Here is a 15,296-nt window from a genome sequence, read left to right on the forward strand (position 1 = left end):
TATAAGTTGGTGATGCAAATTTGTAAAAACAACTATTTTTAATCCGAATATTTGGTTGCTAAAAATTACAAAGAAAAAAATTAAATGAATAAATGAACGTCTGTAATCTGTGGTCTCATTTTTCAACTTATCCTCAGAATGCAGGGGTTAATCAGGTAATAACCAGTAACTCACCTTAATTTCTTTCCGAATTTCCGTTCCAGCTCGGTTTGTCTATATTTGCACCAATCTCGTTGGAAATTCATCAAACATTACGAAGACTGACGTTTTCTAACGGCGGTACGGGCGGTACCAAGTATATTTTCAAAACATTATTTTATTACGAAACTAATGTAAATATAGGGCCCTATTCTCACAGTCACGTCACCTAGTGACTAGAACAAAATTTCCTTCTAGTCACTAAGTGACGTGACTGTGAGAATAGGGCTCATATTCTAAACTAAGTGAAAAACCGTGTTTCTATTAATATAACATCCATTAATAGCGCCAAACTCTGTGCCTTATAAAGGGTTAAAGACCAAAATAAATGTGATGTATCACTACGAGAAATGTTTCTAAAAGAGGCTAGATCATCCAACTAGGATAGTATTTATTTTAAGCTTGTTCACTGCGATACCATTGCGTTTTTCACTACACATTGAAGACTTGTGCATGTTATTCACTCTGGACCGCTTCCTTTCTGAGCTAGGTACTTGACTGTCCCGATAATTTCAATACAGCGGTCCTGTATATGGTGCAGATTCAAATATCCTCTATATTTTTGAGTGGTGCATGTTGTTTTCATTTATATCATTTTGTGCAGTTCAACAGTTTCTATAGCATCCATAGCTTGGTTCAACAAATTTGGTGCGAATATGGACAGACCGTGGTTTACTAACCTCGCTGCCTTGCAATAATTTTCACTTACTAGTGGTGCAAGAAACATACTTCAACGATAACATCCAATCTAACGTACCGCAGTGATTGTTTGGAAACGTAAAACAAAGGAATGTTTCGAATAGGACAACTTAAAATGAAACAGAGGAAAATGTGAAAGAAATGTTCATCGGTTTATTACAATAAAACTGTAAAACTAATGATCCACTTACAAAACAAATTGATGACAACATAATCGAGTCTAAGGTGTTTAGTAAAACCTAATTCGTCTAATGAAAATTAGCAAAATGGTTGTTTTTGTTTTGTCTAGGTAAATGAGAAATGAATGTGAACTGAACGGAGATGGAAGAAATTACGAGACATGAAAAAATAGTGAAAGTTTCGTTTGCAATTAATTATCTCATGCGTGATTCAAACTAGGAAGTAATTTAATCGTCATTGTTAGGAAGTCCAATAAACCAATAAGACATTGGTGTTGACATTTATATAGCCACAATCGTCCATTCATTACAGTGTTATACGATCGAAAAATTGAAAACATAAATATCTGATCTTACAGGTAGCAATTAACTTAAATTTGATTTGAATTTAAATAGTTCTTTTTTTGCATTATCTCTGCTTTCCAAATAATGTCATCTCTCTTACACTGGCTTGTTTTGTATGGCGATTTCATGTTCCTACATTGTCGCCATAATTCTAAAGGAAAATGTGATGGATGGTTGATTTTTAGGGAAAACTTCCGGTTTTGTCAGAATTTAAATGCATTAACAATTATGAGCCTTAGCGTGTTGTGAAAGTATGGGAAATGTCAGGGTTTTTTTTTTAAATGGGATCAGATTGGGATTCACAAACCGAAGCTAACCAATGGAATGAGTCGGATCTGTACCCAGCAATTATCCATCGCGTCTAAACCTACACTTTGAAAGAGATTCTGCTGCACAGGTACCCGAAGCTGCGGGCTGTTGTCCAATTGTGTTAAAATTTCAGCCCTCGCCAAGCGACTGAATTGTTGAACGGAAAGAAAAGAAAACTAAATACAGGGCATCTCCCGTGTTGTGCTTCGTCAGGTTCAGAATTTCATTATGTTGCTGGTGTTGGATTTACCCCTGGTGTGCCGGGGGTTCTTAGTTGTACTGTTCCGGCAGGACGTAGGAGATATCGTCCCAAGGGTGACGGTACAGTCCCTGTTTCAGACGTTTCTGGTCCATGTAGTGACCGATGAAACCGACGCTGCGTCCTAGCACGAACAGGGAATTGATCGCACCAATATTGATGTACTCTTGGGCTTCCTCACTGTGAATGGAATGAAGGGGGTTGAATATTAATGAAAGCAAATAAGGTCATTTGACATAATGTTGAGAAGTGATCACACATGTCATTTAGTTTTTTATTCGATAGTGCGGAAACTGGAAGTGATTGTACTCATTTTTTTCGAATATCAGGCTTGTGTTACCGAGAAGTACATGAGCGTTTGTATGTTAAAGTGTTAGCGTAAGCGTTTGCATGTCTCGTGGGTGTATATAACTTCAAGTTTATGAATTTATTTGCATAGCCATGTTGTCGTTTGCATATTCGTGTGAGATTTTGTATGTACACATGGCCTTGATTCCAACATACAATTTATTACTTATTATCTTTAAGGTGGTCCAATTCAAGGTATGTAGCGAGGTTGCTATTGTCGAGGGATGAAGGTTAATTACAGGAGCTAAAGAGAAGAAAATCGCTTTTGAAACGACACCGGATCTTGACACCCCACGCACCTCCAAGGGTTCTCCCGGTAAGCCCCCACGGGTGAAACCTGCCGATCCCCAATAGTCCCACGGCCATGCCCGATTGAGCCTGGTGGTGAATGTCATCACACTAACAATCTGAGAACCCGCTGTGGGTTGAACTGATTGAACACCCAAGGGACCTACTAAAAACTCTTGTACCAGCCTCGAGACCAAGCAGCCAGTAGAGTACATCTATTGACAACAACAAAACACCAATCTTAAAACTGAGGTATGCAATGGTGCGCAACACGTTCAATGCCAGTACTCCTGAGCTCCAATCCACCAACCCAGGGCACGCGCTCCTAGACTGCCAAAGGTTATCTGGTGTATTGTGGTCTTGGGGATATTTGGCTTGGGGCACTCCAAGTTTAAAGAGTATCAATACAAGAGCTCAACGTCAAAGCCCAGGGAAATACTAAGATTTGTTAAACAAAACACGTTTCTTCAATAACTGCTTTGTTCGTGGTAACTGAGTCAGTGTTACCCTGTTATGCGTCACCTGTCTACACAACAGGTTCTCTAGTGACAGTTCAATCTGACGTCATCCGTCCGTCCGTTATCCGGTAGATTAACCCCAGCTATCTTGATGCCATATCCACGATGTATGAAGTACATGGTTTGAACGTTGTTACAGTAAAATGTGTAATTTAAATGTCAAAAGGGAGGAATAAGAGATTAGTGTGTACTGCAAGAGGTGGGCATTTGACAGCCCGCTTGAAAACAAAAGATCGCTGCACAATTTGCTTGAAAACAAATCCCCGGAAGAACGGGTGCCAAAATAAAAATGGGTAGTCGGATAAAAGAGGTTTACCGAGTACGGTCGGTGGCGGTCGGCGACTCCCGCCGAAAAAAGTTAGTCGGAGAAAAAGGGTTGACCGAGCACGATCCTGAGCGGTTTTTCTCCCCGCAGGGAGTGGAAAATAAATCAAAAACGTGCGCGAAAGGAGTCCGGAAAAAGTCATTCAGACTATCAACGGTTGGACTCGTGTGAAATTATCACATCGAATAGGGAGCCGAAGCAGTGCCTTTTACGTTCCATTCGAATCTGAAAATCATCATTTGGTGGGCTTTTGTGTGCCATATTTGCCGTTGATTATTGTGGCGATTACGTGCAGGTGAAAAGTTCCACCTCAACGGGCAAACGTTACGGCATGCAGTTTGCCAGAAAGGTGATTTTTTTGGAGCAAAGATCCGCGTGAGTCTGGAAAATCGTCATTCCGTGGGCCATTGTATGCTCTGGCACCGTTCATCATTGCGGCGATCACGTGCAGGTGCAAAGTTTAACCTCAAAAGGCGACCGTGCGGCGTGCTGTTTGCCAGAAAGGTGATTTTTTTGGAGTGAGGATCCGCGAAGTTTACCAAACGCGAAGTACGCTTTCTGCTCGACTGGTTCTGTTTCTTCGACTTCCTCTGGTGGAACAGTGCGGAATGTAAGGGGAATGAGGGAACCTCCCCGTCAAACCAACGGCAGAAATTTCGCTCAGCACCAAAAGCAAATCTTAGAGTGAGCAACAGGAGCAGCAGAAGTTATCACCGGCTCGTGCTGGTGAACGGTTTAAGGTGAATTCCGAGCGGGACGCTGGCCCGACGCAATCAAAGAAGGAATAAAGCGGCTATCACCGGTGTCGCTATCTTCGGTGAACGAGGAGGCCTGTTAGAAATCTGAGAACACTTCCGATGATGAGCAGCCAACACTGAAGCGGACAAAACTTTTGGAAGGCTAGAGCACGAGGTTACTTGCAAGAGGAACCGTATCCACAAGAGGGACTGCCAGCCACGAGACGTCACAGCGATCTGCTTGGTCCCAAGATGACCCATGAGATGTGATCGTCAACTACCGGTGAGTCTGCACATTATCTCTTCCCTCTTACAATAACATATTTATATTTGTGGGATTTCGCCTTTTGATTATATATATTTTGTTACAACGTTAGTGCCGAATCCATGATGACTCCAAGATCTTTGACGTGGGAGTGTCCTAGAATGCTCGAGTCGAACAAATGGTAGTTAAACCGAATCGATTTCCGCGTGAACATGACGATTGAGCATTTACTCGGGTTTAAAACCACTCTGTTTAGATTACACCACATAGCTCTCCAATTCACTCTGAAGAAACTCGGCATCGGTTTTATCACGTATTTTTCGAAAATTTTTCATGTCGTCGGCAAAAGAAAGGCGGGGTCCTTTTAATTTGATATTGACGTCATTAAAATAGAGAAGAACTATTACTGGGCCGAGATGGCTTCCTTGCGGGATGCCGGATGTAGTACGGAGTGGTGCAGATAGACAGTCCTTAGTATTGATTTGGAATTGCCTTCCATCGAGGTAAAAACGAAACCAGCGCAAAAGTTGTTCGTGAACACCGAGTCTGTCCAGCATCATTATTGATTTTGCCAAAGGCTCCATGTAAATAGCATCGGTTTGCAATCCATTAGCGAATCCATCAAGTACATATGTTGTGAACGAGACCAGGTTGGTCGCTGTGGATCGTTTAGGCATTGAACCGTGTTAGTCTTCTACAATGTAGTGTTTGCAGTGAAAGAAAATAGGGTCTAAAGCAACCAGCTTCAATAGTTGTGGTACGGCACTGTGCGCCACTTTCCAGTAGAAAGGGAATGTTCCAGTAGTGAGTGATACCAAATTCGGTTGATGGTTCGTCCTAGAGAAGAAGTTAGATTGGCGGCGGCAGTGAAGTGACTTGTCTTCCACCACAACAAAACGTCGCCGGATTACTCGGATTCTTTTCACTACTCGTTCACATACCTCCAGAACGACTTGGGCTTAGATTTCAGTTGACGCTGGACGTTTCGCTGGTGTCTGAAAAAGGGCTTGTTTGGCAGTTCTCAGGACGATTGATTGCCAAGGAGGGGGTACTATTTGTTCATTTTGGGTTATGGCGGTTGTCTACAAGATTTTCGTCCCAGTTTATATTTAACAACGTGCTAACGATGCTGTCGTAGTCAACATTTTTAAAATCGTAGGCAAGAGTTTGAGACGCCTCTAAAGTCCACTCCCAGTTTGCAATGCAGCATTACGGAGCGTGAGCCCGGATACTTGCAAAGCAGAGCTGCAATGTACGCCCATTCTCGTTGATGACATTGTTGATTTGCCGAAGAGTTGTGATAGCTATCCACAATACAACTGGTATTGTTGATCAGTGCAGATTTTTCGATATTCAATCATAGAAATCCATTACTCTACTGGCACCTCATCAAGACAGGTAAGTTGATGTCGCCCATTATAACAATATCATCAGTCAGAGCAGCGATCAAGGTGATGAAAGAAGTACATCGATCAGGCAGCAATCACGAATTTTATCGGGTGGAAAATACACGACACAGGAACAGGATTGCGTTCGGTAAGTTTCACTGATAGCCACACTTGATCTGAGCTCGCCCACCGGCCATCGTTGATCACTCGGGCTTTAATACTATGGCGAACGGCAATAAGCACACCACCACCTGGTGTCTTATGGCTGTTGAGGGCGTTGTGGTCACAGTGATAAACAACGAATGCTGCGAGACAGAGTAAGGTTATTGAGCCACGCTTCGGTTAAGACGATGACATCATAACAGCAGCCCGAGGTTGCGAGCAAATAGCCCTCCGCCATTCTCGTGTTGGAACTCGGTGAGAACGCGCGTAACAAAAATTGATCCCGTCTTTCGAAAAGAACATGCGCTTAGTTTTCGGGTAGTTTTTCGCAATAAATTTGCGTGTGCGCGTAATACTTTCGCCACCCGTGTCGGTCCGGGGACAAATTTTGGTGTGAACGGACAAATCCCACAGAAAACCGGTTTTTACGGAATTACGACTAATGCGCGTCGGTCAAGATGGCGGCTTGTGCTACGTCGAAAAAATAGTCCCGGGAGAGAATTGGGCCAGCCCGCGGATCAAGAAAAAAGTGAACGAACAAACCACCCCGCGAACAGTGTTTTCATGACGAACTCGCCGCGACCAAGTGATTTAATAGTGACAAAAACTAGAAAAAGTGAAATTTTGTGCATATGACACTTAGCTTAACTTCTAAAGCCAAAACCTAAAAAAGAGACAGAAATGGCAACACGCTCGCAGGAAAACATCCGTGACAAAGCCCACAATTCGAGAAAACACCAGGCCAAACCAAAAATCGCAAACCTCATCTGTTGCGCAAGCGAAATCAAAACCTGCGCCACTTGTAGATGTTCTCTATCTGGAGCCGCTGAAGTATGATGAAACCATACCAAACCACCCCGCCGAGATAGGAAAGTTCTTGGTAGAATCAGGTTTCAAGTGTTGCAGGGAGATCACCAAAATTGGCAAATTTCGCTACAAGTTGGAACTAGACGGAAAAATAAACCCCGCCCAACTAACAATCAATCTTGCTTGTAAAAACCTGAAACTGTTCACCCCACAGTGTCAGAACCAGACCATCTGCTTCGTCCCGGGTAAGGCAACAAATCCCCGACTATGTACGGGGAACGTGCCATTTGAGCCAATATATTCTGATTCGTCCCGGGTGTACCGTTGGACATTACCGAGGAAGAGCTGTCAAGTGAAACCACTACAGAGTATCCAGTGACAAAAGTGGAGAGGATGCAGAGGAAGAACGAACAAGGACAACTAATTCCAACTCGCAACGTAAAAGTAACCGTTCAGGGAAGGGTGGTCCCAAGGTCGGTAAACATCTACGGTGTCAACTTCCGAACAGAATTGTACATATTCCCTGTGAAACAATGTTCGCTTTGTTGGAAGCTTGGACACAAAAACTCAAAGTGCGCCGGAAAAGCGAAATGCCGAGTATGCGGAAAAGAGCACGACCCGAATGTCAAATGCGTGCCCCCCCCTTCTGTGTAAACTGCAAACAAGAACACGCCTCAAACAGCAAATCGTGTCAGGAAAGAGAGAGGAGGAAGAAAATCGTGAAGGAGATGCAGATCAGCAAGGTCCCATATGCCGAAGCAGAAAAGAGGTACACCCAGTGCTGGGAAAATCACCAAAAATCAAAAATCATCAGTGATAATTATCACTGCTGATCATGCTGTGCTATGATCACAACCATAAAAAATCGCTAGTCATTTTCTCTGAAGCGATAATGTGCTAGCAAAAAATCATTGCAATAAAATCACCGCCTGTGATCACGGCCTGATTATGATTTTTTTTTTATCAGGATTATGAAGTTGAGAAAATCAGGTACGATAGAAAAGATGCAAAATCGGGGTTGATGGTATTGTACATGATTATTGTAAGAAACTCCTTATGATGATGATTTAGCCAAATGATTTTGGGAGTGAGAGCGATCCAGCATACATGTAGGGATGCAAAATAATCCAAATTCTAACGATTTCAGCTTTTCGGGAATGTGTTTTATATTGAAGGACAAGTTGTTGGTAGTTGAACATCAATAGTTTTGAACATTTTCAATGCACAGGGGGGTCCGCCGATGTGTCAAAATGGAATTTTTTCAACTTTTCGGGAAAGTGTTTTATATTGAAGGACAAGTTGTTGGTAGTTCAAAATCAATAGTTTTGAACATTTTCAATGCACAGGGGGGTCCGCCGATGCGTTAAAATTGATTTTTTTTCAACTTTTCGGGAAAGTGTTTTATATTGATGGACAAGTTGTTGGTAGTTGAAATCAATACTTTTGGACAGTTTCAATGCACAGGGGGTCCGCCGATGCGTTAAAATTGATTTTTTTAAACTTTTCGGGAAAGTGTTTTATATTGAAGGACAAGTTGTTGGTAGTTGAAAATCAATAGTTTTGGACATTTTCAATGCACAGGGGGGTCCGCCGATGTGTCAAAATGGAATCTTTTCAACCTTTTCGGGAAAGTGTTTTATATTGAAGGACAAGTTGTTGGTAGTTGCAAATCAATAGTTTTGGACATTTTCAATGTACAGGGGGGTCCGCCGATGTGTCAAAATGGAATTTTTTCAAACTTTTCGGGAAAGTGTTTTATATTGAAGGACAAGTTGTTGGTAGTTCAAAATCAATAGTTTTGAACATTTTCAATTCACAGGGGGGGTCCGCCGATGCGTTAAAATTGCTTTTTTTTTCAACTTTTCGAGAAAGTGTTTTATATTGAAGGACAAGTTGTTGGTAGTTCAAAATCAATAGTTTTGGACATTTTCAATGCACAGGGGGGTCCGCCGATGCGTTAAAATTGAATTTTTTAAACTTTTCGGGAAAGTGTTTTATATTGATGGACAAGTTGTTGGTAGTTGAAATCAATACTTTTGGACAGTTTCAATGCACAGGGGGTCCGCCGATGCGTTAAAATTGATTTTTTTAAACTTTTCGGGAAAGTGTTTTATATTGAAGGACAAGTTGTTGGTAGTTGAAAATCAATAGTTTTGGACATTTTCAATGCACAGGGGGGTCCGCCGATGTGTCAAAATGGAATCTTTTCAACCTTTTCGGGAAAGTGTTTTATATTGAAGGACAAGTTGTTGGTAGTTGCAAATCAATAGTTTTGGACATTTTCAATGTACAGGGGGGTCCGCCGATGTGTCAAAATGGAATTTTTTCAAACTTTTCGGGAGTGTTTTATATTGAAGGACAAGTTGTTGGTAGTTCAAAATCAATAGTTTTGAACATTTTCAATTCACAGGGGGGTCCGCCGATGCGTTAAAATTGCTTTTTTTTTCAACTTTTCGAGAAAGTGTTTTATATTGAAGGACAAGTTGTTGGTAGTTCAAAATCAATAGTTTTGGACATTTTCAATGCACAGGGGGGTCCGCCGATGCGTTAAAATTGAATTTTTTAAACTTTTCGGGAAAGTGTTTTATATTGATGGACAAGTTGTTGGTAGTTGAAATCAATACTTTTGGACAGTTTCAATGCACAGGGGGTCCACCGATGCGTTAAAATTGATTTTTTTTCAACTTTTCGGGAAAGTGTTTTATATTGATGGACAAGTTGTTGGTAGTTTAAAATCAATAGTTTTGAACATTTTCAATGCACAGGGGGGTTCGCCGATGTGTCAAAATTGAATTTTTTTGGAACATTGTTTTGTTAATTTCTTTCTTTTTGATAAATATGAGGCTGACTAAATCGTCAAAAGCTAACAAAATTGGGGATAAACAAAATCGGGGGCTCATAATGATCTTTTCTTTGTCTACAATAATTTAAGGCTAAAGATTGCGTTATCCATTTTTTTATTTTTCGAGCAATTCAAAATTGTTCAAGTTGTTACTTAGAAAAGTTAATGAAGTGAAGACCCGATTTTATCAGCTCCCGATTTTGTCAGCCCCTGATTTTATCAGCTTTTTAACCCGTTTTTGTCAACCTCATATTAACATATGTTTGATAAGCTCTAGCAGACGAACCAAGTCCAATTCGTGTAAATCCTTTCTTGAGCATATTTTCCGTGCCTTAGAGTTTTTTTTTTAATTTTGCGCTGGAAGACCTCCTTAAGTGAAATTTATACAAAATCAGACAAAGTTATAAGCCTATGTTTCGGGACTATAGCAGAATACATTAACAGCTTCGGTTTATAATAGTAAATTAAGTGTTTATTATAGTAAATTAAGAGTAAAAACGAAATTAAAGTTTGTTTTGCTATTGTTAGGATTATATTGATTTGTAGACAGAGCTGCGCTAAATAAATTTAAGTGTTGGATACGTTGTACATAAAAACGTATTAACTCCAAAAATACGTCTGTTGAACTTTTTTTTTCATAACTAGTTCGTCGGGATAATGACGGATATCAATATTTCTGTAATTATCTTTGTTTTTGAAACGAGTTTGACGAGTGGGTTTTGAAATACCGTCATCGGTGATTACTTTACGCCAAAAATAGAACGTTTTGTACATTACACTCAAGAACTACGATCACGCAACTTTAAATTTGAAACTGTTCGATATTTTACATATGGAACTAGTACCTTCAAAGTCATTGAAAAGAACTTTTGGAAAATCAAGATTGTACGTGAAATCTAAAGAGCTAAAACTGGCGTAAAGTCACCCCCACAAGGCGGGCTACCTTACGCCAAAAATTTTTTTTCGCAGAATCATGTTAACTCCTTGATTTATTGTTATGGATTATGCTCGTTATTTTCGTGTGAAAGCAAATGAATGTAGTGCTCGTAAAATAAAAGGATGTGTTAAAAAAATGCGTACCACGCATCCAATAACCTTGTTTTGGAGAGTCAATAAGTCCTACAATGAAAAAAGCAAGCCGAGAAAAAAGCTCTACATGATATACTTGATATTGATGATATTGAGCCTTAAAAATTAGACCACCTTGTTTTAGTATTTTTCTAAGAGTAGTTTTAATTGTGTTACGGAGTGCAAAGGCTTTTCCAACAGAAACGTTTTAATGGTCAGGTCAGTTCGGGAAATATTTTTTAGAGGTGCGCCGCCTCTAATTTTTACCTACAATCGGCGGCGGCGGGGCGCACCCCTCTTATATTTTTATCTTTCTTTTTAATAAATCGAAGCTATTAAAATATTCTTCTATCGCCCTAGACATAGCCTTGTAATCCTTTCGGATTATTTCGTAAAAATTTCCCTTAAGGGGGTCTTCCAGCGCAAAATTTAAAATAAATGATTTTTTCGTTTTTGCTAATTTTGCATCTCTAAGACAAGAAAAAATATGCTCCAGAAAGGATTTACTATTTTGCCAAGTGAAAAAATCATCTTTTTAAAAACAAATCTACTTTGAAAATTTGTTCGAGGTCTGTCTCCTTTGCTTAAACATTTATCAAAAGCCCCTACTGTTTAATATTTGTAATACATTGACAGACCCCAAGCTCATTTAAAATGTCAACAATTGATTTTTATCTGCCAACAACTTGCCCTTCACTATAAAACACTTTCCCAAAAAGTTGAAATCATTCTTAATTAGATACTTCGACAGAGCCTCCTGTACATTGAAAATGTCCAAAACTATTGTTTTTAACAGTCCTCAACTTGCTTTTTAATATAAAACGCTCCTAAAAAGTTGAAAAAAAATCCATTTTGACACATCAGCGGACCCCACTGTATATTGAAAATGTCCGAAACTATTGATTTTCAACAGCCCTCAGCTTGTCCTTCAATATAAAACACTTTCCCAAAAAGTTGAAAAAAATTTCGCTTTGACACATCAAAGTTTTGAAAATGTCCAAAACTATTGATTTTCAACAGCCCTCAACTTGCCTTTCAATATAAAACACTCCCAAAAAGTTGAAAAAAAAAATCCATTTTGGTGCATACTATTGATTTTCAACAGCCCTCAACTTGCCTTTCAATATAAAACACTTTCGCAAAAAGTTGAAAAAAATTCCATTTTGACACATCTGCGAACTCCCTTGTGCATTGAAAATATCCAAAACTATTGATTTTCAACAGCCCTCAACTTGCCTTTCAATATAAAACACTCCCAAAAGGTTGAAAAAAATTCCATTTTGATGCATCGGCGGACTCCCCTGTGCATTGAAAATGTCCAAAACTATTGATTGCCTTGCCTTTCAATATAAAACACTTTCCTAAAAAGTTGAAAAAATTCCATTTTGATGCATCGGCGGACCCCCCTGTGCATTGAAAATGTCCAAAACTATTGATTTTCAACAGCTAAAACACTTTTCCAAAAAGTTGAAAAAAATTCCATTTTGATGCATCGGCGGACCTCCCTGTGCATTGAAAATGTCCAAAACTATTGATTTTCAATAGCCCTCAACTTGCCCTTCAATATAAAACACTTTCCCAAAAAGTTGAAAAAAATTCCATTTCGACACATCGGTGGACCCCCCCCCCCTCTGCATTGAAAATGTCCAAAACTATTGATTTTCAACAGCCGAAACTCCAAAACACTTTCCCAAAAAGTTGAAAAAAATCCATTTTGATGCATCGGCGGACCCCCCCCCCTCCCTCTGCATTGAAAATCTCCAAAACTATTGATTTTCAACAGCCCTCAACTTGCCTTTCAATATAAAACACTTTCCCAAAAAGTTGAAAAAAATCCACTTTGACACATCGGCGGACTCCCCTGTGCGTTGAAAATGTCCAAAACTATTGATTTTCAACAGCCCTCAACTTGCCTTTCAATATAAAACACTTTCCCAAAAAGTTGAAAAAATTCCATTTTGATGCATTGGCGCCCCCCCCCCCCCCCTGTGCATTGAAAATGTCCAAAACTATTGATTTTCAATAGCCCTCAACTTGCCCTTCAATATAAAACACATTCCCAAAAGTTGGAAAAAATTCCATTTCGACACATCGGCGGACCCCCCCCCCCCCCCCCTGTGCATTGAAAATGTCCAAAACTATTGATTTTCAACAGCCCCCAACTCGCCTTTCAATATAAAACACTTTCCCAAAAAGTTGAAAAAAAATTCAGCTTGGCTCATTGACGCCCCTAACATATCCATAATGTTCGAAAATAGATAATGATCATTGATCCAAGAATTAAATCAAATCGCTGATAATGCTCACTTGTGATTTTTCAGAATTGCTCGCTGCAGATAGAATCATGCCGTGATCACCCTCTCAATTATCAAATTCAACCACAGATCAAAATCACAACTGATAGAGGGCAAGAAAAAATCGGTAGTGATTTTTGTGAATTGATCTTTTGATAGTTAAGAGAGTGATCACGGCATGATTTTATCGGCAGCGAGAATTTTCGAAAAAATCATAAGCGATAATTATCAGTCATGATTGCGGTTTGATTTTTTTTTTTGATTACGATTTTCCCAGCACTGGGTACACCAAAACCCAAAACCGTTTTGCGGTACTGGAATCCGATTTTCCGGAAATGGCTTATCTTCCATCAACCCAGCCGTTATACACTGGTACTGTGCCGAAACGAACCGGGTTCCGGGACGCAAACCATACTAAACCTAAAAACACCCCGTGCGATCGCAACGCCCTCTCACTCCAGGTCGGGACCAGGGAAAGCTACAGTGTAGTAGCAAGAGGCAATCCCCACAGAGTCACGGAAATTGAAAAACTCCTCGCACAGCTACGACAGGACTTAATGCTTCTCTGCCAGGGCAACTACTGGATAAAGCCAATAAGTGACATCCAGAGGAAATTGAGCCAAAAAATTCAACAAGCAAGAACAGATATTGAGACGGATCAACTACTAATCGAGGTCAGCATGGACTTACAGAAAATAATAGAGGGAAAATACGACATTGAACTCCAGAATAATTCACCCAAAGCATCCGACAAACCGAAAAAAGAGAAGAGCTTTACACATGCATGACCTCGAACAAGGTACAAGTTGCACTCCTACAAGAGATCTGGCTAAAAGACAAAGAACCCTTCAACTTTAGAGCACACACACTAATCTCCAGTAGACGTCCGGAAGGATATGGCGGCGTAGGAATTCTGATACGCGAGGAAATAGGACATGAACTGCTTTCCCTTCCGAAATTCGAGGCTATGGAAGTGGTCGGGATCAAAATAACGAAGGGCTTCGAACCGATTTACCTCATATCGGCTTACCTACAGCCGATCAGACGACAGGTAAACGTATGTAAGGAGGATCTAGAAAAGTTCTTCGCGTTCGTGAAAGGCCTGAAAGGAGAGGTGGTCATAGGAGCCGATTTTAATGCTCACCATCCTTCGTGGAGCCCGGAATACCACGCATGCAACCGTGGGAAACTGCTACGCAGCTTGATCGACCAATCCGACTTGATTCTGCTTAATGACGGTACCCCAACAATGATCAACGCCCCGGGCGGAAAGAATTCAGCAAATGATCTTACGCTTACAACAACGGGTTTGGCGAGAAAGTCGAATTGGTCGGTGCAAGAGGAAGAGTTCGGTAGTATACATATGACTATTCGATTGGAAATCACTAACGAAGTCCCAAAAAAACGGAAGGACTTTCACCAAGATCAACAAACGCAAGCTGGTAGAAAAATTGAACAGCATCAGACCACAATTCATCTACTGTCCAGAAGAAATGGTATCAGTAATCAAAGAAGTGGTAAAAAACTCCTCCTACACTCTTAAGAATAAAAAGATCAATTTTCTCAAGCCTTGGTGGACGGAAGAAATTGACAAACTCTATGCCTCTAAAAGAGAAGTACTCCGAGCATACAACAGAAACAAATCTAGAACAAACTTCATCCTACTCCAAAAAGAGAGCCCTATTCAAAATGGAGGGGAGGAAGACAAAACGCGGCTACGTAAGGGAACTGACCGAAAAAATCGACGAGTCTACACCGGCCAGGCAGCTTTGGAATCTAGTCAAAGGAGTAGACACAGCGCTCACTGGAAAACACAAAAAGTTGATCGACCTCACGGAAGCAGAGGGCACACAGTTTATGGATCTTTATTTCAGCAACAAATTCCACTCAATACAGCTACCGCTGGTGACTACCGACAAGGCGCTCGAAAGGTACGAGATGGCCCTCAAAAACGAGGAGATCCTTCACGTTCTGAGCCAAAGAAAAAACCATTCCGCACCGGGTCCCAATGGTCTATCGTATATAGTGCTCAAACAACTAAACCCAGAGATGCAAGCCAAAATTTGCGAAATGCTGAGCAGAGTGTTCGTCTCGGAAGAGATACCAGAGTCATGGCGAGTCACGGAGGTAAGGCCGATCCCCAAGAAAGCTAGAGAAACGAGCCAGCTACATAACATGCGACCGATAGCCCTAATGAACATCGAAATCAAGATCATTAACTCAGTAGTCAAAAACCGATTAACAGAAATAGCGACCATCAAACAG

The 15,296-nt window shown here is 40.6% G+C and overlaps 1 protein-coding gene across 4 annotated transcripts in view; it reads right to left on the reverse strand.

Moving 5' to 3' along the window:
* Window positions 1–565: 565 nt before the first annotated feature.
* Window positions 566–15,296, reverse strand: part of LOC131678948 (ATP-citrate synthase) — a 151,098-nt gene continuing 136,367 nt past the window's right edge. For all 4 annotated transcript variants that reach the window (XM_058959406.1, XM_058959407.1, XM_058959403.1 and 1 more), the window contains one exon: window positions 566–2,169. In XM_058959406.1, coding sequence (XP_058815389.1) covers window positions 2,001–2,169 — 169 coding nt within the window. In that variant the 3' untranslated portion in view covers window positions 566–2,000. The remainder of the gene's footprint in view (window positions 2,170–15,296) is intronic.

Source organism: Topomyia yanbarensis, chromosome 2 (assembly GCF_030247195.1).
Source record: "Topomyia yanbarensis strain Yona2022 chromosome 2, ASM3024719v1, whole genome shotgun sequence".
In the NCBI taxonomy this organism is placed as follows: domain Eukaryota; kingdom Metazoa; phylum Arthropoda; class Insecta; order Diptera; family Culicidae; genus Topomyia; species Topomyia yanbarensis.